This window comes from Saccostrea cucullata, unplaced genomic scaffold (assembly GCF_032062105.1).
Source record: "Saccostrea cucullata isolate Sc308-1 unplaced genomic scaffold, CSIRO_AGI_Scuc_v1 ctg156, whole genome shotgun sequence".
NCBI classification, from domain to species: Eukaryota; Metazoa; Mollusca; class Bivalvia; order Ostreida; family Ostreidae; genus Saccostrea; species Saccostrea cuccullata.
This window is the reverse complement of record NW_026930700.1, coordinates 67,646-90,372: the sequence shown is the minus strand read 5'-3', so window position 1 is coordinate 90,372 and position 22,727 is coordinate 67,646. Positions and strand designations below refer to the sequence as shown.

General features: G+C 35.5%; 1 protein-coding gene across 1 annotated transcript in view; it reads right to left on the bottom strand.

Annotated features, from left to right (window-relative positions):
• The window catches only part of LOC134229666 (uncharacterized), a 91,116-nt gene that overhangs the window by 21,014 nt on the left and 47,375 nt on the right, over positions 1 to 22,727 (bottom strand). Inside the window, exons 76-125 of the mRNA XM_062711432.1 lie at positions 22,632 to 22,695; positions 22,154 to 22,369; positions 21,776 to 21,887; positions 21,478 to 21,592; positions 21,132 to 21,307; positions 20,755 to 20,864; positions 20,458 to 20,613; positions 20,062 to 20,242; positions 19,533 to 19,723; positions 19,228 to 19,413; positions 18,949 to 19,063; positions 17,930 to 18,568; positions 17,500 to 17,723; positions 17,280 to 17,372; positions 16,727 to 16,871; positions 16,102 to 16,355; positions 15,804 to 15,880; positions 15,609 to 15,672; positions 15,199 to 15,411; positions 14,936 to 15,047; positions 14,586 to 14,694; positions 14,282 to 14,457; positions 13,903 to 14,015; positions 13,552 to 13,707; positions 12,985 to 13,168; positions 12,454 to 12,644; positions 11,862 to 12,062; positions 11,477 to 11,591; positions 10,336 to 10,971; positions 9,876 to 10,090; positions 9,342 to 9,434; positions 8,769 to 9,226; positions 8,532 to 8,595; positions 8,034 to 8,249; positions 7,682 to 7,781; positions 7,286 to 7,388; positions 6,873 to 7,057; positions 6,562 to 6,665; positions 6,093 to 6,248; positions 5,720 to 5,900; positions 5,337 to 5,530; positions 4,974 to 5,144; positions 4,546 to 4,660; positions 3,776 to 4,417; positions 3,259 to 3,473; positions 2,903 to 2,995; positions 2,268 to 2,737; positions 2,071 to 2,134; positions 1,355 to 1,564; positions 1,053 to 1,161 (exon numbers count right to left, since the gene is read on the bottom strand). Of these exons, the coding sequence (XP_062567416.1) occupies positions 1,053 to 1,161; positions 1,355 to 1,564; positions 2,071 to 2,134; positions 2,268 to 2,737; positions 2,903 to 2,995; positions 3,259 to 3,473; positions 3,776 to 4,417; positions 4,546 to 4,660; positions 4,974 to 5,144; positions 5,337 to 5,530; positions 5,720 to 5,900; positions 6,093 to 6,248; positions 6,562 to 6,665; positions 6,873 to 7,057; positions 7,286 to 7,388; positions 7,682 to 7,781; positions 8,034 to 8,249; positions 8,532 to 8,595; positions 8,769 to 9,226; positions 9,342 to 9,434; positions 9,876 to 10,090; positions 10,336 to 10,971; positions 11,477 to 11,591; positions 11,862 to 12,062; positions 12,454 to 12,644; positions 12,985 to 13,168; positions 13,552 to 13,707; positions 13,903 to 14,015; positions 14,282 to 14,457; positions 14,586 to 14,694; positions 14,936 to 15,047; positions 15,199 to 15,411; positions 15,609 to 15,672; positions 15,804 to 15,880; positions 16,102 to 16,355; positions 16,727 to 16,871; positions 17,280 to 17,372; positions 17,500 to 17,723; positions 17,930 to 18,568; positions 18,949 to 19,063; positions 19,228 to 19,413; positions 19,533 to 19,723; positions 20,062 to 20,242; positions 20,458 to 20,613; positions 20,755 to 20,864; positions 21,132 to 21,307; positions 21,478 to 21,592; positions 21,776 to 21,887; positions 22,154 to 22,369; positions 22,632 to 22,695 (9,482 nt within the window). The remainder of the gene's footprint in view (positions 1 to 1,052; positions 1,162 to 1,354; positions 1,565 to 2,070; positions 2,135 to 2,267; positions 2,738 to 2,902; positions 2,996 to 3,258; positions 3,474 to 3,775; positions 4,418 to 4,545; positions 4,661 to 4,973; positions 5,145 to 5,336; positions 5,531 to 5,719; positions 5,901 to 6,092; positions 6,249 to 6,561; positions 6,666 to 6,872; positions 7,058 to 7,285; positions 7,389 to 7,681; positions 7,782 to 8,033; positions 8,250 to 8,531; positions 8,596 to 8,768; positions 9,227 to 9,341; positions 9,435 to 9,875; positions 10,091 to 10,335; positions 10,972 to 11,476; positions 11,592 to 11,861; positions 12,063 to 12,453; positions 12,645 to 12,984; positions 13,169 to 13,551; positions 13,708 to 13,902; positions 14,016 to 14,281; positions 14,458 to 14,585; positions 14,695 to 14,935; positions 15,048 to 15,198; positions 15,412 to 15,608; positions 15,673 to 15,803; positions 15,881 to 16,101; positions 16,356 to 16,726; positions 16,872 to 17,279; positions 17,373 to 17,499; positions 17,724 to 17,929; positions 18,569 to 18,948; positions 19,064 to 19,227; positions 19,414 to 19,532; positions 19,724 to 20,061; positions 20,243 to 20,457; positions 20,614 to 20,754; positions 20,865 to 21,131; positions 21,308 to 21,477; positions 21,593 to 21,775; positions 21,888 to 22,153; positions 22,370 to 22,631; positions 22,696 to 22,727) is intronic.

The following is a 22,727-nucleotide window of genomic DNA, read 5'->3' as shown; positions in this document are numbered from 1 at the left end:
TGGGTTCATACATTCATTTATGGAGGTCAAAACAAGCACATATATATATGTTCTGTGATATTTGATTAATTATTTTTATTTTTGATACATTGTAGAAGGAAGGCAAAGAGTTGGTACCATCGACGACTGTGTTTGTAAATTTATATGTGTAATAAATGCGGCAAGCAAGCGTTTCTATGTGTGGACGCACCTATGGACGCTTTAATATTTGTACCAATCAGTTTGATTAAATCTGGCTATATGTTCTGTGATATTTGATTAATTATTTTTATTTTTGATACATTGTAGAAGGAAGGCAAAGAGTTGGTACCATCGACGACTGTGTTTGTAAATTTATACGTGTAATAAATGCGGCAAGCAAGAGTTTCTATGTGTGGATGCACCTATGGACGCTTTAATATTTGTACCAATCAGTTTGATTAAATCTGGCTAACATTGTCGCCTCCTCTATAATTGTGTTTGAGTTGTTTTTGTATATGTAAAGAGAATATGATATAATTTATGTTCGTCTGAGCGAAGCGAAAGAGAACATAACTATTGAACATTTAAAATTGCACTGTCTTGTATCTAAAACATTAAGTTGAGGTAGCTGTATTTTTTTGCTTATAAATCTTATTGTTACACCTGACCTCATAATATCTTGTCCTCAGAATCGATTATCATACCTTATTTTACCCGCTGGGTTGAGTCTAGTTATTACCCTCTGGGTTTAGGCTTGTGAGTTGAGTCTACTATCTTACCCTCTGAGTTGAGTCTAGTACCTCTGAATTGAGTCCGTTATCTTACCCTCTGAGTTGAGTCTGTTATCTTACCCTCTGGGTTGAGTCTAGCTATTACCCTCTGGGTAAAGGGTTGTGAGTTGAGTCTGATATCTTACCCTCTGAGTTGAGTCTGTTATCTTACCCCCTGAGTTGAGTCTAATTATTACCCTCTGAGTTAAGACTTGTGAGTTGAGTCTGTTATCTTACCCTGTGAGATAAGTCTAGTATCTTACCCTGTGAGTTGAGTCTGCTATCTTACCACCTGAGTGAGTTAAAGCTATAGAATCTTACCCTCTGAGTTGAGGTAGTCATCAGCTGAAGCCTTGTACCAGAGTTGTAAGAATTCCTTCCTGTTTCTGTTGACCTGCACAATCAGCTCTCCTCCACTGGGGAACACAATCTATAACATCCACATATAAAGTTATACTGGAAGGATGATGTGGCATGAAGCAGATTGACAATTTTTGGTTCCCTTGTGAAAGCATTATTTATCCCCTTTTTTTTGACCATGCTTGTATTGAATTATGCATCCATCATGTACATAATGTAACCTTAACATAAGCAACACCCTATCTTACTTAATATTTATTTACCTTGTATTTTCGTCCATTGTTGAATCTGCTGATGGATGTACCTGGAGTCAACTCTCCATTCAGATAGAGTTTGGGAACCAGGGGCTGTTTCTTGGCTTTCTTTCTGTTGGCACCACATCTATCCAGAACAATGACGTCATCACCGATTCTCGCTGCTACAGCGCAGTTACATGCAGCACGCCTGAGACAGGAACGGTGGAAGGCTCGAATCTGTAAACATTAAGATGCTGATTAATGAATACATGTTATTACTTTGCAAAAACACAATCAACCTGATGATTAAATGCTTAACTTTTTAACATAATCTTTATAAATAAAACCAAAATACAAAAGGAATGGAAGATGTTTAAATAGTTACAGCAAAACTTGTTTAGTACGAACACGGATATTGTGAATTTACAGATATAGCGAAGTCATCTTGGATCCCCAGCTATATAATTTTAATGAATTTCTTATACAGTTATAGCGAATTACGGATATGGCGAAGTAATTTCATAGGTCCCAGCGACTTTGTTACAACCGAGTTTTGCTGTAATACTATTTTTATAAAGTCAAAGAAATAAAAAGTTGTTGAATAGCTCAAAAGCTTTCTTATTTTCTTTTTCAAGTTTTTCATACCATGCATTCCCTAGGCTATGTTTACCATACACCTTTTTAACAAACTGCCACAGAATGTTCATTTTGTCATTCATCAAAAGTAAGTATGGTTAATTTACCTCATATGGGAGTGTTTTGTGTCGGTACAAGATGAATTCTCCTTCTTGGAAGACATCAAATGTCCTATAGAAAAAAAAACAAAAGTGCAAAACAGACAAGAAATGTAAATTTATGGTTCTAATCAAATAAAATTTTTAAAAGCCATCTGATAAATTTTTACATGGGACAAGAACCTTTTCTACATCATAAGACTTACCTTTTATCAAAAGTGGTAATGTGAGGATCTCCAAGCGACCGACACACAGACAACCTGTCTTTATCGACCACCTCAACCCTCACTGTGTAGCTGACCAGCTTAGGGGACATCACTGTTCCAGTAGCAATGGACACATCAAGCTGGACATTCAAATTCTTATTCTTATCCTTCAGTCCCTCTGGCACTCCATAAATATTGACACAGGTCTGCTTCGTCCAGTGTTGGTCAGTGATGGTCACTCCGCAGCCTGGGGTTTTGACCTCGTCGCTCTGTTTGAAGACAGCCTGGGGTATGTAGCGACCAGTGGCACACTTGGTCTGTCTGTGGGATTGGAAGCCATAGGAAACTTGGATGCCACAAGCAGTGGTGTTGTCAGTAGAGTTACAGAAAAGTCGGGGTGGGAACGGAGTCTCCAGCTTCACACACTCTGTATCTCCTCCCTCAAAAACAGTCACCTTACTGGACACCAACTGTAACAGACAATGTTAATGTTTAATATAAAAACTTTGTCCATCATTTTCGTATTAATTTCTTCTCTATGCACATTTATTAGGTCTACAGTCTACAAATGGCATTAGAATAAAATTTTTTTTATTGGTCTCCTTATATTAATTATACTAGAACTTTGAGGTTACCTTGATGGCTGTGCTGATTTTGTCACTGCGTTTCTCAGGACCTCTGGTGTTATCACAGTTGTCACTCAGACAGGCTGATACTCCACAGTACAGCTGTTGTGCAAAACACATTACATGTAATAGTACATATAAACAAACAAAAAAATGTCTCCTCAACAACAAAGAGATTTAAAATTTTGAATGACTTATTTAAATATTTTTTACTGTAAATACATGTACATGATTTACTATCAAGATATCAAATACAGCTTTTTATTTTGAACAAAAAAAGGTTTAATTAAAGACACAGTTATTGCATAAGAGCAGTCAAATCATAATTCACTTATACATATCACAAGAAAAATTAGCCTACGAACCTCGGCTCCAAATGTCAACATTCCCATGTCTTGTTCAGTGAGTGTAGGTCTTGTCTCATTTCCAATGTCTACTGTCTTCAGAAGTCTGTCATCTTCATACCAGGAGACAGAGTAGGAATGGGTGGGGGACAAAGACTCAAATGAACACATGAGGGACACCTCATTATTGTTCACATGACGGGTCAAAGCAGGGGACTTCTCAAAAGAGGGTAACTCTGCAGAAGCAAAAACCATATTAAGTGAATAATAAACATTCGAACTTGTCTGAGTCACTCTTACCAGAAGTTACCTTAATTCTGATTCCAATTATTTGCAAACATTTTGCTTTTATTCTGTATATTTCATGGTACATTGTATTTGATTAGGTTTGAAATTATTCTCTGAAAAATTATACATGTACTATAAATCATAAAAATATATTGGGGGAAAAACACACACACAGATCAACACAGATCCATAAAATGCCCTTTTCTTCGAGTTTGAGATCCTCCTCTAAGAAATTTTAGGTGTCAGTTACCTGTTTTGATTCCAGCTCCAGTGATGATTTCAGTAGAGGCAAACACGATAGTGAAGGAATCAATGGCCATTCCACAGTTCTTATCTTTCTTGGAGGATCCTCCAATTACAAAGTCTTTGATTGCAGAGTATGTACTGGCTGGTCGGCTGACATATCTCTTGCTGGATGCTTTAACTGTCTTGTCAATACTTAGCTGTAATCCACTCTGGAGACTCCAAGACATCTCCACTTGCATGAATGTCTCCACTTTGATGGATGAAGTAGAGATGGTCCACTCGGACTTTTTGTTGCTGGTTCGAGTGTAGAGTTTGTTATTCTCAAACCACATAGCATAGCCATAACTTGAGGCTTCCTCTCCACCATTACTGAACACGTAACATTTTGAGCTGTGTTTTTTCAGCTTTAAGTTGAATCGTATGGTGACCCCCTTTGTACATTTCTCTATATCACCAAAACAAGTTGTTGTCTGATCCCCATAGGTTAGATACTGCTTTCCATCCAAATCGACTGCATTTCCTCCAGCAAAACCAGGAATTAGTTTGGGGATGCCTGTTCCACCAATGGTGATGTTGAAAGTCTTGGTGATCAACAACTGATTAAATATTCCTATAAAGATGTAGTTCTTGATAATGATGTTACGGACTGAAAAAAAAAACAACAACATAAAACCAATGCATTGTGACATGAAGAATATAAAGATTTCCTATAAATAAAGTTTTACAACCTGTGAATACATATTTCTATAAAAATTAATATTATTGAGATCCTACCATTGAGGGTTCCCCACTGTGTTTTCGATGTGTTGATATCACAGATCTTTGTGGCATCGAAAGGATTGACAAATCCATCAGCATAACACTTCCCATTGATCTGACAAATGTCAGTCTGCAAAGCAAAGGGTCAATCAGTCAAGTTATAATCTATAATGGTACTTATCATATTCCATACCAATCTCTATGGCTTATGACCATTAATGGGGTATTTGTTTTGTAACTGGATTTTCTCACATCAAATTTAATTCACAGATGTATGCAGTTGCTTCCATTACAATATACTAGACACCAAGTACTTCTAACAGACTGTCAAATATTTACACTGTATACTACTAAAAATGCAACTTCACCATTTTTCATGTAAATATATGAAAGAGTAAACACATTTTTTAAAGTAAAATATAATGAAAATACAACAAACTTACCCTGAGTGAACAGGAATTATCATCACAGATCTCACACACGGAATCATAAACTACGACACGTACTGACACACTGATCAGAAGTCCGTCATTACTGATAGAGAGATTTCCTCTGTAGGCAGGACATCTCACCTCCTCCTCACTTCGGAATATAGCCGACATGTTTACCATGGACTATAAAATATTAAATTATTATTTACTAGTGAATTATTGCAATATCTTTGCATGTGTAATTTATTCAAATTCATATTTGTGAATGCTAAAATAATTCTATCCTTAAATCTTATGTAATCAATTGCCAGAAGTAACCATATTTTGGATTTACATTTTTTGTTATTGTATAATACACTCTCTTCATTCTCTTACATTGTTTTCAGCTAATGTATAGTGACAGGTGAGTGAAGGTTGATCCAAGAAGCCGAAGCCTTGAATGAAGAAGAAGAGACAGGGTCCTTGACTGAGGTCACAGATGGCATCCACCACGCCTACCACATCTGGGGGATCACTGGTCGACAATGAGCAATCCTCCCCATCAAAACCAGCATTACATACACAGGAACCTGCAAATAAGATATGTAAATTTTCTTTAAAATGTGATTCAGTCTTATTCAATGATGTTACAACATCATTGACATTTAATTTTTCACAGAATAACACCATTTAAACATACCAAACATAGTTTTAAGGTATTTTTAAATAATTATCCATATAAAAAAGAATTCCCAATAACAAGGACAAATTTTCCTCACCATTGACACATGCCCCCTGTTTGTTACAGTCGTCAGGACAGATGGCCTCAATGACAGCAGGAAGTTCTGGTACCCCTCCCCCATCAGTTATCCACAAGGTCACGTCAGTCTCTATGGCAGTCACACACTGTTCTTGTAAGTTTTCTAGAGCTGTTATCAGCCAATCTAAGCTATCCATTATCTAGAGAACAAAACACACATTTATTGCACAAATACAAAACAAAACCGCAAGCTGAAATGGGATGTTATGACAAATTGATGCACTTCCATCTGTTTTCAGTAAAACATATTTTAAACTTGTCAAATTTTTAAAATGACATGCTTTTTAGTACTTGGTGTTAAAGAGCTGTCATATTGTACTAGAATGACTAACCATGATGTCGTCAATGCAGTTTTCTAGGTTTCCTATCTTATCAACATTGGCAATAGCACCACAGGCATCACCAGCTGAGGACTGAGCGATGAACTGGGTACAGTTGTTAACAGCCATCTCTCTTGTGATTCCATTGGGTGTGGGGAAAGTAGCACCCTGTATTAAGAACATATCATTTAACTATCAACATATTCTGAAAGAATGAATCAGTGGATTAATGTTATGATTATAGTTTGACATAGGAATATGTGATTAAGAGAAATTTCAAGTGAGACATTTCCAGATACATGTATTGTTTTTCTAACCTCTCATTTTTTCTGTCCCCAAAATATACAAAATTTTACAGTACAAACTACTAAAAGTATATTTTAAACCTTAACCACTTTCTATTAACATCAGCATAATACAATAATGGATGATAAATGAATGAAAAGATAGCTAAGTTAAAGGAGCTGTTACTACAACTTACAATGAAGACATAGGTGATGTTGAATTCGAATATGATCCTGGTGACTGTGGACTGACAGAAGAACTGTTGTGACTCATCAATCAAGTCCTGTGTAATGTCTACAACTAATCAAACAGATTTTCATTCAGTATTGTCTACAAATCCATCATCAAATAATCATTTTGTATTCTCTCAAACACCTGGTTAATATTAAAATTTACTTTGTAATCTCCATGTATGTTTTTTTTTTTTTTAAATTAAAACTCAATATCTGTACACCATTGTCTGTATCCAGGAGTGTTTCTTTCTATATAATTCATCAAATTCCTTACATTTCTTGCTTTTGCCTTTTTTCTTGCTATTGGCCTTGGAGAAGCTGCCACAATCACTGACCGGGCTGGCCCTACACTGGGGGATCATTCCCGCCTCACACTCACAATACTCGGGCTCAGAGGGGGAGGAGTCGGTAGTGACCACACCACAGTATCCCGAGTACAGAGACTCACCATCAGGGACTCTGGTAATGAAATAACAAAGTGAATTCATTCTGCACAGGCTTACAAGACAGTATTTTGTATGGTTAAGTCAGATTAGTCCAAAAATTACAAAATGTTCCCCCCATCTATTTAGCTATGTGTTTATTTTTTAATTAAATGACATAATGAAAAAGGCAAAAAATATATTACTGAGAACATTGATAATTTGCTGAGGTTGGTCATTCAAGAGCATACACAATTCTTAATACCTCCATTCCACTGAGAATTCATCAGGCTGCTTTTTATTGACAACTTTCCCAGCCTTTGTTACCAAATCATTGTCCTTATCACCATCATAATTTCCACACAGACCTGAACAAATACAAAATAAAATAAATTTTTCACTTTTAATTTATATTCCTTCCTGCATATCTACATCTTTTACAATGCATGTAAAGTAATGTAAACTTGGAAAAATTTACATGAAGGAAATTTTTGCTTATTCTGTGATGACTTCACTTTGGAAAAAAATTACCACCAATTATGTTGAAGTTCAAAAGTGGTTTTACATATAACTTTTTATAACACATTTTATGATATTTTTTGCTTCTACAAAAATATGTTCTTATCTAATGGAGAAATCACAAAGTTATGAGATGAGTTACCTTCCACACTTTCATAATCTAAGGGTGATCCTTTCATCCAGACATTGATAAAGTCTCTCGCAGGTTTAACAATCACCTGACCTCCAGTGGGCAGATTGATCTATAAAGAAGGCAGTCTTCTTAATTGCTCATTTTCATTTAAGAGGATATGGAAATGATTTCATATGCATCTCTGAAGTTACCATTTTTAAAAAATAGATATGGTTATCATGATGTTGTAATCTGTGTATTTGCTGCAAGCTAGTTTATTTACTGCAAGCTCTGAAATTTGGTAATAATATAAACCAATTCATCAAAAAACTTTAAAATCTAACTGACCAATAAAAAAACAATTATAAAATTTGGCACTTACCTCATATTTCTTTCCCTTACGGTGTTGATAGACTGATGTTCCGGGGGTCAGCTGCCCATTCAGATAGAGCTTCTTAGTGAGTGGGCGTCGCTTCTTTTTGCCTGTACGTCTAGTTTTGCCACAAACATCTAATACAATGACATCATCACCTGATCTCACCGCTACAGCACAATTACACGAAGCTTTTTTGTTACAAGATCTGTAGAATGTGTGTACCTGTAATAAAATTAAATTTTTTTTTTATATGTCAGACTAATGTTCTTCTACTTGACTGTACACTTACAAAAAAATTCTGAAAACATTTTAAATTTAGCTAGGAAACACTTTGACAAGTAAAATAAGTTTTCAAGCAAACTTGGGATAAACTTTTTCATATCTTGAATCTTACATCTTCAAATGTCTATTTTTCAAAAGAAAGTTCCATTTAGAATTGTATTAGCACAGAAAAAATCCTCATCCAATAGTACTACAACAGGGAGTATGACAGAACAAACTTACAGCATAGGGTAATGTCTTATGACGATACAGCACAAATTCTCCTTCAAAAAAGTTGTCATATTTCCTACAAATTAAGTTAATTTGGTGAAGCAGTTGTTAAAATCTGACAATCCTCTTTTATGATTTACTTCTGCAACTTTTATGAAATTGCATTTAATATGTTTTTTATTACATTAAATTTATTAATCAGAATGCAGTAAAAAAATATCCCCTTGCATCTAAAAAATTTTAACTCACTTCTGATCGAAAGTAGTCATGTGAGGGTCATTGATGGACCTGCATGTCACCACAGATTTAGAGTCCCGGATTTCAACAGGGATCCTGGCCACATCAAAGAGAGTCCTCATACTTCCTACTACGACTAAAAGCTGGATCTGAATGGTACGAGATTTCTTCCCATCCTTTATCTGATCAACAGTTGCCTCAATTTCAATCTCTATATCTTGGCCCCATGTGATGGGATATGAACACATAGAGTTATTGGTTATTGGAGATCGGAAGACAAGCTGTTGCATTGTGCTGCCATCTAGACACTTTGTCTCTCTGGAGTTTGTCTTCAGTGAAGAGACGACATATAATTTACAGTTAGCTCGGCTGGCAGCTGGACAGAACAGTCTTGGAGGAATCAGATTTCGCCCGCGCAGGGGTTTATCTGGTTTCTTTCCTTCATAAATGACCATCTTCTCCTCCTCAAACTGCCAAGAAAAATCATCTTGTCAATTTCAAAATTGTGTGAAACCTCAGGTAAAACAAATTCAGTGTTCTTTACAGCAATTTCGTTGTGAATCTTATGTCTTAGCTGAATCTTACCTCCATAACCATCCTAACAATGCTGCTGCGCTTAGCTTGTCCTCGAGATGCACTGCATCGATCCCTGTAGCATGCACTAACCTCACAATACATCTGTATAGAAAACGTAATGTTGAACTACATCCTACTCTGTTTTATTTTTAAATTAACTTCTTTCTCTCATTTTTGTCATATCTGCATGATAGGAATTTTAGAATTTGTACAATCAAAAAATTTGTCTACTTCTCATTATGGTAAACAACTGCATTCAATTGTATTTGATAAAAGAGATTGACATCTCTTACAATAAAAAAATTGAAGATAACCAAATGGGATTAATCTTATAAATCTGGTCAACAATATCAAACATGAAAAGAGCAACAAAAAAAAAACAGATCTCTGGAAACACTAGATATAAGGTTGGGTGGAAAGAAGGAATAAGCACCCATTGTAGTTTCTCGTTTTCCAGGTTACTAAATCATTTATTTAAAATATGGAACTCTGACTTCTCCAGACATCTTCAAAAAGATTTAAAATCACAAAGAAGGCACTTACTGAGCTTCCATATGTGAGATCACCAGCATCTTCTTCACTAATCATAACTGGGCTAGTGTTGTTGGTTGCATTAGCAACCATTCTATTGTTGACAAAGAATTCCACTATGTAATCCACATCAGCAGCCAGTTGAGTAAACTCACAGCGAAACTGAACATTTTCATCTGGATTAGCCACAACACGGAGGGAAGGTGATTTTGTGAGTTCCGGAAACCCTTAATTCAATACAAAATTCTTCTATTGTACATGTATATACCAAAGTTTCTTACACTCTTTGACCATCTTATCAGATATTTTCTTTCTTTATCTTAACATCTATTTATAGTTGATAATTTATTGCTAAAGCTCAAGGGCATATATAATATTGCTTGCGAAAATTTTCTTTTGTACCAACCACATCCAATTCTACATATGTAGTACAGTATTTAAATTATACTGTACATGACATTGTATAACTCACCAATGACGTAACCCAGCTGAATCAGAATGTCTCTAGAAGCCAGCAGAATGTGGAAGTACTCAAGCTCCATGTTGGTAAAAGATGATTGGTCTTGGTTTGTTCCTATATAGATTGGACACTTTTCTGGTAGAGATACATCCCTAGTGGTATACTTAGTGGTCCGTGAGACCTCCACTCCCTCAATGTAAAACACCAGACCATACTGTACACTCCAGGAGAATTGATAGGCATAGAACACGTCAGTCTTAACATCGTTAAACTCAACACTCCACTCTCGGCTGCGGGTGCTAACGGTGAATATAAAACGCTTATTGACATAACGGAGGTCATATCCTACACTTTTCGGGTTGGAGCCACAGCTAGAGTAAATGTACATGTCATCTTTTAGGCTGATGAAGCGAATGGTAAAAGAAAAGGTAACCCCAAGGTTACAGAAATCAGGGTCAGAAAGACATAATCCTTCATGATGGGGCAAAGCTAAGTACTGGTTGACACCATTAAATGTCAAGGACTGTTTTCCATTTCTGTTTGGAAGCAACTGCATGTTACCACGCTGAAGAATACTTCCTGCCTCAGTCACAAGATAATTCCCAACAATATTCAGAAAGTATAGCCTATACTCATATATAATATCCACTGAAAAAAAGGGGAAAAATAACAATTAAAATGGTGGAATACATATATCTCATCTACACTAAGAAGTGCAAAAACAAATATCAATTTCTCCATTCAATAATTCATTGATAGAACTACAGAATAAAATTGCAGTCATGACTGTTATCTAGAATTCAGAATCATACCATAGTCCATATACTGTGGAACCATTTTAAATTGATGTGGTCAATAATTGTGGGCAAGCAAAATTTTTATTTGTTTGTAGGAATGTTATTTTGTTATAAGATTCACGGAATCAACAAATATGTTTTTGAAATATTGTTCCTTAATTGGGATGTAAATTCATGGTTAAGGGTGACCACCAAAATTCATGAACACTGGTTCTCCATAAACAACAATGATTCTGCAGTACCCAGGTTTAGCAACTTACATGTACAGTACACAAGTTATTATGACATCATGTAAATGCATCTATATATATTGTTCAATACCCACTCTTCCTTAATATTGAAGTAATTTGAGTTACCTCTTATTGCTGTCCAGGAGTCTGTGCTGTAATCAGGAAGACAGGCCAGATTCTTCTGATCAGGTTTAACAAAACCATTCTCATAGCACATCCCAGCAATCACACAAATATCAGTCTGTCACAGAAAAACAAGGACAACAGTCTAACAACTTCCTCAACTTATTTAATCAAGATTCATAGATTTATGCTTTGTATTCCACCATTAATGCTCTAATTTGTAAATACAAATTGATCAACAGCTGAAATTACCCATAAAACAGCCCTCTTATTTAATACATATTGGATTAACAAAATAAACCTTTTATTATTTTTTTATTTAAATATGTATAACTATTTCTAAACCTTTAGTTGCTACAAACTCAGTAATATCTGTTGATAGGCTTACCCTCTTGGCACATCCTGCCTGGGTACATCGATCACAGTAGCTGTTGTAGATGATGTAGACTTTGTATTCACTAGTGATCTCTCCATTGTTACTGACCGCTACTTCGTACAGGCCTTCTCCAGGGAACGTACATACGACCGTCTCGGAATTCACGTACTCAGCTTTACTGGTTTTTACACTAGATATTGCCGTCAGGTTTGGCTAAGATAAATTAAAAACACAGTGTTGTGAATATTTAAAACCATCAGCCATTTCTAAACAGGCAAATTTTAGCTGAACTCAAATATCACAGGGAAGTCAAACTAGAACTGAGTTGACAGAGAAGAGAAATCAGGAAAAATTTGAAGTTGTAAAAATCGGAGCAATATCTGGAAGAGTTGTCATTATTTCTCTTGCAAAATTAACTAAAATTCCTATTTAAACATAATACATAATGCATACATGATAAAATTTGCAGCAAAAAAAGTTAGTTTATAGAGGATATAAATATTCAACAACTTTTAGTATAATTTACTTTAAATATGACATTTTTTTTTTCATATAAAGGAATATATTTCAGGGATTCTCTGGTAAAGTTCATGGGAATTCTTACAGCTAAATTTCTGTAATGACATGTGAGATTCTCCACTTCAGCAAAGTCATCTCCAAATAAGTTCACAGAATTGCAATCATAACGATTCAGATCACATGGCTTTCCTTCCCCAACAACGTCCAGCTCTGGTGGTTTATTGATGTTAACTGAACAATCACCTCCGATCCATGGATGATCACACTGGCAGACACCTTTAAAACATTACATTTGATTGAATAGAGTTGCAAAAGATTTCATTGGAAAGCAATAAATACATTTGTACTGAATACAGTTTCTTGTGTGGGTGTAAAATGCTCAACAGTATGCCCCCCCCCCTTCCCAATGATTTTGTTGGGAGTATTTTTGGATAATAGTGTTCAATAAAGTTGAAAGCCAATAACATAATTTGATACTACAGATACCAAAAGTAAGGTCTGTAAATGATGACTGATTTTTGTTGCATACTAAGTTGCAGAAAATGACTGTCACTTCTTATGACAGAACTTTGAGCAGAAAGATAACGAGATCCAAGAATTTTTAAAAATCTCTCACCATCTACACAGTTTCCATTGTCATTACAGCTGTTGGGACAAATGGCCCCGGTTATTGTAGGGGGTGGGGCCACTACACCTCCCTCTATGGTGACCCAGAGAGTAATGTCTACTTCTATGATGACCAGACACTGCTCCTGTAGATTGTCTAAACTCTCGTTGGCCCAGCTCAGGTCATCTGTCAGCTGTTAATGGAGAAGAATTCACAACTGTGTCAGTGACAGGACTAGTCATTTTACTAAACAGACTCAAAATACCCCCATTACTTTGTAACAAAGGCAAATGAATCTGTCCTCTGATTTGAAAAAAGTGTATTAAAATCTTCTTATAAACTACATGTGAGTACATTTACATGTATATGGTTCCTGTAAAAACAATTTTTCACAAAAATCAGAATCACATTGATGTTGCTGTCACAAAAATCTCCAAGGTTAAATTACTTCGGATCCAAGTTTTCTGAGTACATTGTGATGATATGCACAGTTGCATACACAAATATAATGAGCTTTTTCATGTGAACCTGACATAAGAAATATTAAAACTTTTTACAATAGTTCTCTTATTTTACCTGAATATCTTCCAGACAGCCCTCAAGAATCGGTTCAAAGTCCATCCCCGGTACACCCAGACACTTTCTGCCTGACTCTTTGGACTCAATAAAGCCTTGACAAATCGATATAGCCCTGTCTTTTGTGATACCATTTGGTGTTGGCCAGGTCAATTCCTGTTAATAAAATGACCCATTTTGAAAATTTGTAAACCTAAACTTCAGTGATGTGAAATGCTTTCAAACCAATTTGCAACTGAGATTAGTTTTTTTAACTCTGAAATGACCATTCTCTGAAAATTTATTGCACTGATTGCAATATAACTGCTGAAATTTCAACTGAAAAAGATAAAATTTGGTTACATTATTTACCTTCTGTATATACTTTGGATCATATTCAAACACCTCTGGTGGCTGTGTGGACACACATCGAGTAGGAGGGGACTGTGCTTCTCTTATGAGCTTTTGGGTCAAATTCTTCACGCCTGTATCAATGTAAAATAAGATTTAATATTGGAGTATGCTTAATTCTCTCTTCAACATCACAATTTTTTTTATGCAAGATATTTCTAAAGATGAACTGGCTTTACTGTCTTCAGTGTGAAGATTCCTTGTGTAAATAAACAAAAGGAAGTTTTGGTTTCTATAAGCTCTCTTTAAATGCTCAATAAACAAAGCATTGTGACCAATGTGACTCCAGACTCAAGAAGTCCACATCCTTAACTGCTCAAACACATGCTCTGGTCCATACCTTTTTTGTTCTTGTATTTGTTTTTCCGTTTCTCTATTTCTTCACACGCCATGATGTCCAGCCCTGCCTGACAGACAGGGTCTTGGCCCTCCATACAGTCACAGTACGTGTCCTCCACTATCCTCGTGTCACCCCTAGGACAGTAACCCCGGTACAGACTCTCCTCCCTCGACACTCTGCAGACAGACATCAAAAACTCAAAGTACAAGTTAGAGCCTTTTTTTCATATAATTTAATAATATGGGAATAAACAATTCTATTTTTGATGACTTTAAAGAGGATCATTTCTAACTAAATTTCTGACCTCCATGTCTTTGAGAATTCTGTGGGTTGTTTGCTTCTTCCACCATACAAAGTTCCATCTCTCTTTGTCAAATCATTGGTCTTGTCACCATCAAAGATACCACACAGACCTGTCACGAACAACATTATACCATGTCTGGCTTGATATAAAACTGTCTCCAAATTAAGTCATCTTGGGTACTCATAACATTAGTTAAGGCTTGAATGAACCAGCACTGAATTTTGTCTTCAAAATGCTGAATAAGATTTATTTACCCGGTACTCTATTGACTCTTCATATTACCACCATATAAAATCACCTTGTAAATAAAACATTGAATATACAGAATCACAATTTATCATTAGTCCTACCTTCTGTGTTGCCATAGTCAGCCGAGGATGCCTTCAGTTTCACATTGATAAACTGACTGGTCCTCTTTCTACCATTCATCACAACAACTGTAGCTCCAGTGGGTAAGACAATCTATAAAATTCATTTACATTAAAAAAAATAATGATTCCAAAATATCTCATAATTAGATTGTGCACGACCCAATCATTTTCCCCTTTTTTTGTCCCAATTTTTTTCCTTCAAATTAATTTTAAAGTACTACTAGTATTAATGATACACTTACCCAGTATTTCTTTCCCCCTGACTTTCTGAGGACTTCAGTGCCCTCGGTCAGGTCTCCATTGAGGTACATCTTGAGTTTCATCCTCCTTTTCTTGGAGAACTTGCCAAGAGATGGTCCACATCGGTCAATGACAATGACATCGTCCCCAGAACGAACGGCCACGGCACAGTTACAAGAGGCCTTACCGTTACAGCTACGATAGAATACCCGCACCTAACAAAAACAACAAAAAATTATAGCACGCTTACTTATCACTGATTCAAACTTTTGAGTTAGAGAAGATAGGGTGTTCATTTGGCCTGATAAGACATATGATATGCATATTAGTATGTTATATTTCTTATATACCACAGCTTTAATACACATGTAGATGATTTTGTATAATTATTTTTATAAAGTATTTAAATTACCTCATATGGCAAAGTTTTGTGTTTGTATAGTATGAACTCTCCTTCTAAGAAATTGTTGTAATACCTGATAATAAAAAAATAAACAAAATAAATCAGCAGAATCTACATTTGCAGATATCCTAAAATCAGTTAACTTTTTTTTTCTTAATTTTCATTACAATAGAAAATGTGGCTTCATTTTATTTTCCCCCTCACCTTCCATCAAATGTGGTCATGTGTGGGTCATTGATGGAGGAACAGGTTGACGTCTTGTCTCTGTCTTTAACTGTTACCTGTGTGGAGGGAAGAGAATAAACTTTTAAAAAGACATTTCTTCCAATATTTTTAAATTAGAAATTTTGGTGTGTTTTATTTAACTGCACTTTAAAGCTATAACTAAACCTAATTTCCAATGATGTCAATAAGCAAGAAGTTTTTGATTTAATTTTCAAGATTTTTAAAAATAAATTTAGTCAGTTGCTGGTTTATTTTGCTAATTTTTAAAATACATTACCTCTACAGTGCTTATCTGCTGATTGAAGAACTCAACAGATTGTACTGCCATTGTGACATACACTCGGACATCTCTTTTCTTGTCTTTGTCCTTGAGACTGTCTATCGTGGCCTTGACTGGAAGCAGTAATCCAGTGTACCAGGTATCCATGGTGATCAGATGTGAGCAAGCTTTTGTGTAGGTGTTGGATTTGTACACGCCAAATACGACCTGTGTGATCTCCTCTCCTGAACTCGGACATTTGGTTTCTTTCTCTGTAGAATAAGTTCATAAAGTTGAGAAGCTTGATTTTAAAATGAAATTAATATACCTTTTAATTTATATATTTACATTATATATATACAGTGTATATTTCAAAAGCAGGTGGTTACCTGTCTCAAAATTAGTCTTCAAAGGATAAGTAATAAATAACCTCTATTAGAAATCCATGTATTTATCAATTAAATCAAAAACCATTTACTGATTTCAGACATATGTTATCCAAATAAGCAATTGAACTTCTACAAATGTATCAAAGATGCCTGTTTTACAAATTTGACCTCCATGACCATCAATTCATTTGGCATCTGTACATGCTGGTGACTTCATGGTAAATTTTTTAGAGAAGAAAGACGAGTGAACCTACCTTTAACAAGGTCAGTGGAGACACCTATTTCACAGTATTTCTCCCTGTCATCTTTCTCACAGAACAGCCTGGGAGGTACAGTGAGGGTAACTTTGATGTTTGTGGGAGAAGCTCCTTCATATGTTGTTATCTTTGTATCACTCAACTGTATAAAATATGATTTCAAATTAACCACAAAAAATTCTCTTGTATATCTATTTTGTTTTATGATACTAAACAGTTGCAACTTTCATTTAAAACTTAAAAATATATGCACACGTATTTTCATAGAGGTAATTTGCAGGAAATTTTTTCCAAATATTTACATTGTATTTTAACTGTAATTTCTTTAGAATAAATGAAAACCATTTTAATCTTATAAAACAACTGTTTTGGTAAGATTTTTACATGCATAAATATGTTCGTCTGATGATTTATTTTCAAAATATAACTTTCAATCCAAAAATTCTCTTGTCAAGAAAACTTCCCAGGCATGCAATGAATCTGTCCTTTTTTTTTTTGAAAAGTCAATTACTGTATATTTATAAATTTCCAAGTTTTTGTTCTTTATTACCTTGACTTGGGCTGTCAGTATGGCACTGTCTCTCCATGGGCCTCTTGTGTTATCACAGTTCCCTTGTTCACAGGCAGACACACTACATTTTATCTGAAAGAAAATGTCAAACCTCTCTAAATATCAATATATTGCAGGAATATTTTAAAAAAGTAAAATGAACACTAGTTGGCAAAAATCATAAATTAGACTTGGCATGACTCTTGTGTGTAATATTTACCTTGTCTCCATACACCAGCTGTGTGATGTAACTTTCATTCATGGTGCTTTCCGTGCTGTTATCCAGCACCTCCTCCATCAGCTGTCTGTCATTGAGGTACCACTGTACTGTATATTGGAGGTTGGGAAGCTCTAGTGGTTTAAACCTACACAGGAATTCTGTTTCTTGAGTAGTTCTATTGACAGATATAGCCAGAGACGGTGCTTCTTTGAATTCTGGAGGTTCTGCAAATAGTTATGAAAAACATATTTAAATATTTTCACAATGAAAACCATTTTATTTTTGAATCTTTTATCTGATATTATGAAAATTACTGAAGTATGTCTGAGCATGCATGCATGTATAAAATGTTAACTGCCTTTTAGGACTTTTCAACATTTTAGTAATGGAATTGATAATATTTAAACTTTGCCTGTATTTAGTTTCTTACCAATCTTGATGTCTAACTCCTTAACCACATCCCCGACAGCTTCAGCAATATCCCAGCCCTCAATCACAATGTTGGAGAAGTATTTCTTCTTTATGGAACATCCAACATAAAACTTCTTATTCAGATTCTTCACGCTCCTCTTGTAATATTTCTCCTTTCTGCTGACCAGTACACCATCCAAGTATAGCCTTATTCCTAGCTGTACGCTCCAGGAGAACTGAATAGCCATGAATCTGTTGAGTGTGGTGAATTTTGTACTGACCGTCCAGATCTTAGAGGAAGTACTTATGGATAGGTACAGCCTCTTTCTCTCATACCACATGGCCATTCCAGAGTAACCTGGCTCATCTCCACCATTGGAAAAGATGTACATTTTCTTGGAGAACTTAATTACCTTTAGGTTGAATTTCACAGTAAGTCCCAATTTACAGGTGTCCAGGTTTCCTATACACTGAGTGGTCTGGTCACCCATGTCCACAAACTGGTCATTGCCATTCAATAGGAGGGCCTTGGCACCAGTAGGACCGGTGACAAAACCAGGAGAACCAAAGAGGGTGAAGCGGATGTTGACTGTTAGAGTATACAGGATGTTACCGACAAGTCTCAGGAAACCATACCTCCTTACTGTTACTTCTGTCTCTGAAAAGTAAAATCCATACACTGTTAATTGAATTAATTGAAACTCATACAAAAATGCATTGTTTTCATATGAAAGATTTGTGTTCGTCTAGTCTCTGTTTCTTGACTTTTTATCAGTTTACTAAAAGAATGGCAGTCACTGTGTAATAATCTGTTCTGTTAGTGTAAAAATTTGTTTGCACTGAAAGTTGAGATTATGTATCCTTGATATGACAGGACTGCCAAAGGACAAGTATTCAGTATAAAAGATAAAGCTGATATTCAAATCAAAAATAAAGTCAGGACAGCTGACTCTCCTTGCCATATGCTTTGCATTTCAAATATTAATACTGAAGCTCAAAATTATTGTACGTATGCTTACAATAAAAAGTTTCACTTACTGGTAAGAACACTCCATGTGGTTGTATTCTTCTGAGTGTAGCACACCTGCTTGATATCTTTAGGATTGACATAACCATCTTGGTAGCAAATTCCATTGATGACACAGACATCTTGCTGTTAGTAAAAAAAAAAATCAACATATTACAAATGGATCATTACATATAACTGTAGTAACGAATTCTGATGCTTTACTGAAATACTATGGATATTGGTCTTCTATGAACAGAAATTATTCCACAGTATTTTCAAAACTGAGCTTAGTTTTTCAGCAGACTTACCCTGGGGCTGCACTTCGCCAGGGTGCAGGTCTCACACAGGGAGTTGTACACCACCAGTTGTAAGCGTCCACTGACCTTGACCCCATTGTTACTGACCCTTAGTTCATACGGACCACTGACTCCAGCCCAAGGACACAGGATATTGTCCTTATTTACATACACTGCCAGAAGCTTCATTTCTGTTCCCTGTCAAATTCAAAGGACATTCATTGTATTGTATTTTTTAGTATATACGACTCTCAACTTTAATCTAAATCTGAGTTTTTTTTAAATTAAAAACATTTTTCCTTCTTTTAATAGCTTACATTAGGCAAGAAGTAGTGACATGTGAGTTTGTCTCCGTCTACAAAGTCTGCCCCATACACTACAAGATGTTTGACCACGCCCACACTGATGTCAATCAAAGTACCGCCCTGAATGGACTCCAGTTCCGGGGGGTCAGTCTCAGCAATGGAGCAGTCATCTCCAACAAAACCAGTGTTACACTCACACACTCCTAGAACAAAATAAGGTATTCTGTAATTTTTCATTGTCATCAGTGACTAAAGAATTGAATAAAGCTAATTCAAAGAGAATTGCTTATACTGCTTTGTGCTGAAGAAGAGAAATTACCTGTACATAATGATGCATGTTAACATGTATTTGATAATTTTACAACTAACATTGTTTTTTTTTCGCTTGGAATTTAACTGAGGTTAATGAACTGTATGACTAGAGCTCAGTAAATTTTGTAAATAAATTCATTTCCTGCAAATTCTTTTTTCAAGTAGTTAACAATCAATCCAGAGATCAAAGGCAAAGTATGAGTGGGACATATTTCAATTCATAGTTTACCTTCATTGCATTTTCCATTTCCGCTACAGTCAGCTGGACATATAGCTCCAAACACGTCCTGTGGGGGTAGTAATTCTCCTCCTACGGTGACCCAGATAGTGATGTTAAACACAATCTCTATCTGACACTGCTGGTTTACGTTCTGTAGGGTCTCAATAGCCCAGTCTCGCTCATCAGTCAGCTGAAAGAAGATCACCAAAATAAAATATAGCAGTCCAAGCCAAGTGTTTAGAAAACTAAAATAAATAATAAAACTCTAAAGGAGAAATTTTATTTTAAATCATCCACAAAAACATTTTTATGTGATTTTAATTTGACAAAATCAAACCTTTAAATCTGATATTCTTTCACAGAACTGTAAAATGAAATTGACTGCACTTTGTACATTGATTGTACCTGAATGTCCTCTATGCAGTTGTCCAGAGCCACATCCAGCTCTACATTGTTGACCTTCTGACAGAGATTACCAGAGGCAGACAGGGTCACATAATTTCTACAGTATGAGGTGGCTTGTTCCAGGGTGATTCCATTGGGGGTTGGCCAGCCCAATTCCTGCGATAAAATAAAGGAAGTTAATGACAATTGCCTTTAATTCTAGCTACATATGTAATATTTTAGATGACATACACGAAAAGTCAGATAGAATTGAATATAACTGTGCATTGTACATGTATGTATCCTACAAATACTTACCGGCCCAATGTGAGTGGCATTATACTGGAACAACACCTGGGGCTCCTGAAGGAAACACTTGGTGGTCTCCACAACATTGTTAGATATCAGCTCAGCTGTGATATCTTTCCCTACACACAAAAAATAACAAATTTGAATTGATGCAAAGGCTAATTTTTCTTCAAATCAATTCTTTTAATCAGTTATTAAAATAATCTTCTATCCTTTTCAAAAAATATGAAAGGAGTATATAAATGAACTCCTATAAGTTAAAAAAAAGTGCACTCCCCAACCACCAATAGACCAAAAGCATGTCTTTATAAAGAATTGAATAAGATGTTTCACAAGTTTTATTCCCACCAAAACAGCAAACAAGTGATACAGAGATGAAAACCTACCTCTTTTTTTGCCTTTCTTTGTTTTCAGTGCTGGAGCACAGTTCTGTATGATAGCTTGGTCAGAACATTCATTTTGTGTGTTTGTGTTACAGGTGCAGTAGTTAAACTGGGCCTCTGCCTCCAAGTCTTCAGGACAGAATCCTGTGTACAGGGAGTCCTCAACCGCCTCGTCAATCCTAAGACAGAACCAAGGGAGTTTAATATAGAGGTCCAAAGGTTTCTTCCCTTTGTTTATCAAAGAGTTATTCTTTGAGTTCTTAATAACCAGTCATCAAAATCATATAATGTGCAGCCAAAATTTTCAATGAAAACACTTGAGCAATTTATACTATTTAAAGGCAGTTACCTCCAGCTTTTAGAGTATTCTGTGGCTTGTTTTGATTTTTTCTTTGGACTGTACATAGTTCCATCTCTCATAAGTTTATCATTATTCTTGTCATCATCCCAAACACCACAAAGTCCTGCATAGTAAAGACAACTGTGTTAAAAATTTGGATGCATAACTCACAAAGCAGTTTTTATCAAAATGTATCCTCCCCTCAATTCTCACCAAGGTTTGAAATAATATATAACTCCCTCTTCACTTTCATGCTACATGTAATTTTACCAAAACAGTAAGAATAAATTAAGGTTAATCTGTGTACCTTCTGTCTGTTGATAATCAGCAGGAGAAGCCTTGAGCCAGACATTGATGAACTGAGGTCTCTTTCCTTTACCATTGGCAACCACCACAATGGCACCGTGTGGAAGGTGGACCTACAAAAAACAAAATCATACATAATAAGCCTATCAATGATAATATTTTCTCTGCTCAATAGATTGACCTCCACAAGATTGTCTTACTATTCACTTATTTTAGTCTTAAGTCCATATCCTGAACTGCAGTAATATAGGAGATATAAAATCTCTAATTGCTGAATTAATAGCAAAACATTTGTAGAAATACTCTCATTTCATAATACACCAATTTTAAAAATTTAAAAATCTTAGCCTTAGGTATCTGATGTGAACACACTGCTTACTTCATATTTCTTTCCTCCTCCGTAGGACAAGACTTTGGTCCCCTTTGTCAGCTGACCATTTAGATACAGTGTTATCTTTATGGGTTTGTATTTCCCTGTGGTGGTCACAGTAGGACCACATCTGTCAATCACTATGACATCATCTCCTGATCTGACAGCCACCGCACAATTACAGGTGGCACGGCCCCGATTACATTTACGATAGAAGGTACGAACCTGAAATACAAATTTCCCTCAACAATAAACTTAGGAAGTAGAATAATGCAGTATACTACTATTTGTTTTGTCTTGTAATAACTTTACACATTTTTTAAAAAACATTATCAAATATACAGAGATTAGTTTGTCTAAATACAACTATAACTGTAATGGTAGGTACACAGCACCAAATGAAGATTAGGACTATTTTAGAGAAGTAAACTTTTCTACTTTTTCATGACTTATTTCAAATCAGTAACCATGCCATAAAAGGACTTACTTCATATGGAAGGGTTTTGTGTCTGTACAGAATGAACTCTCCTTCCAAGAAATTATTGTAATGCCTGAAATGACAATTCAATTATGAATTTACAAG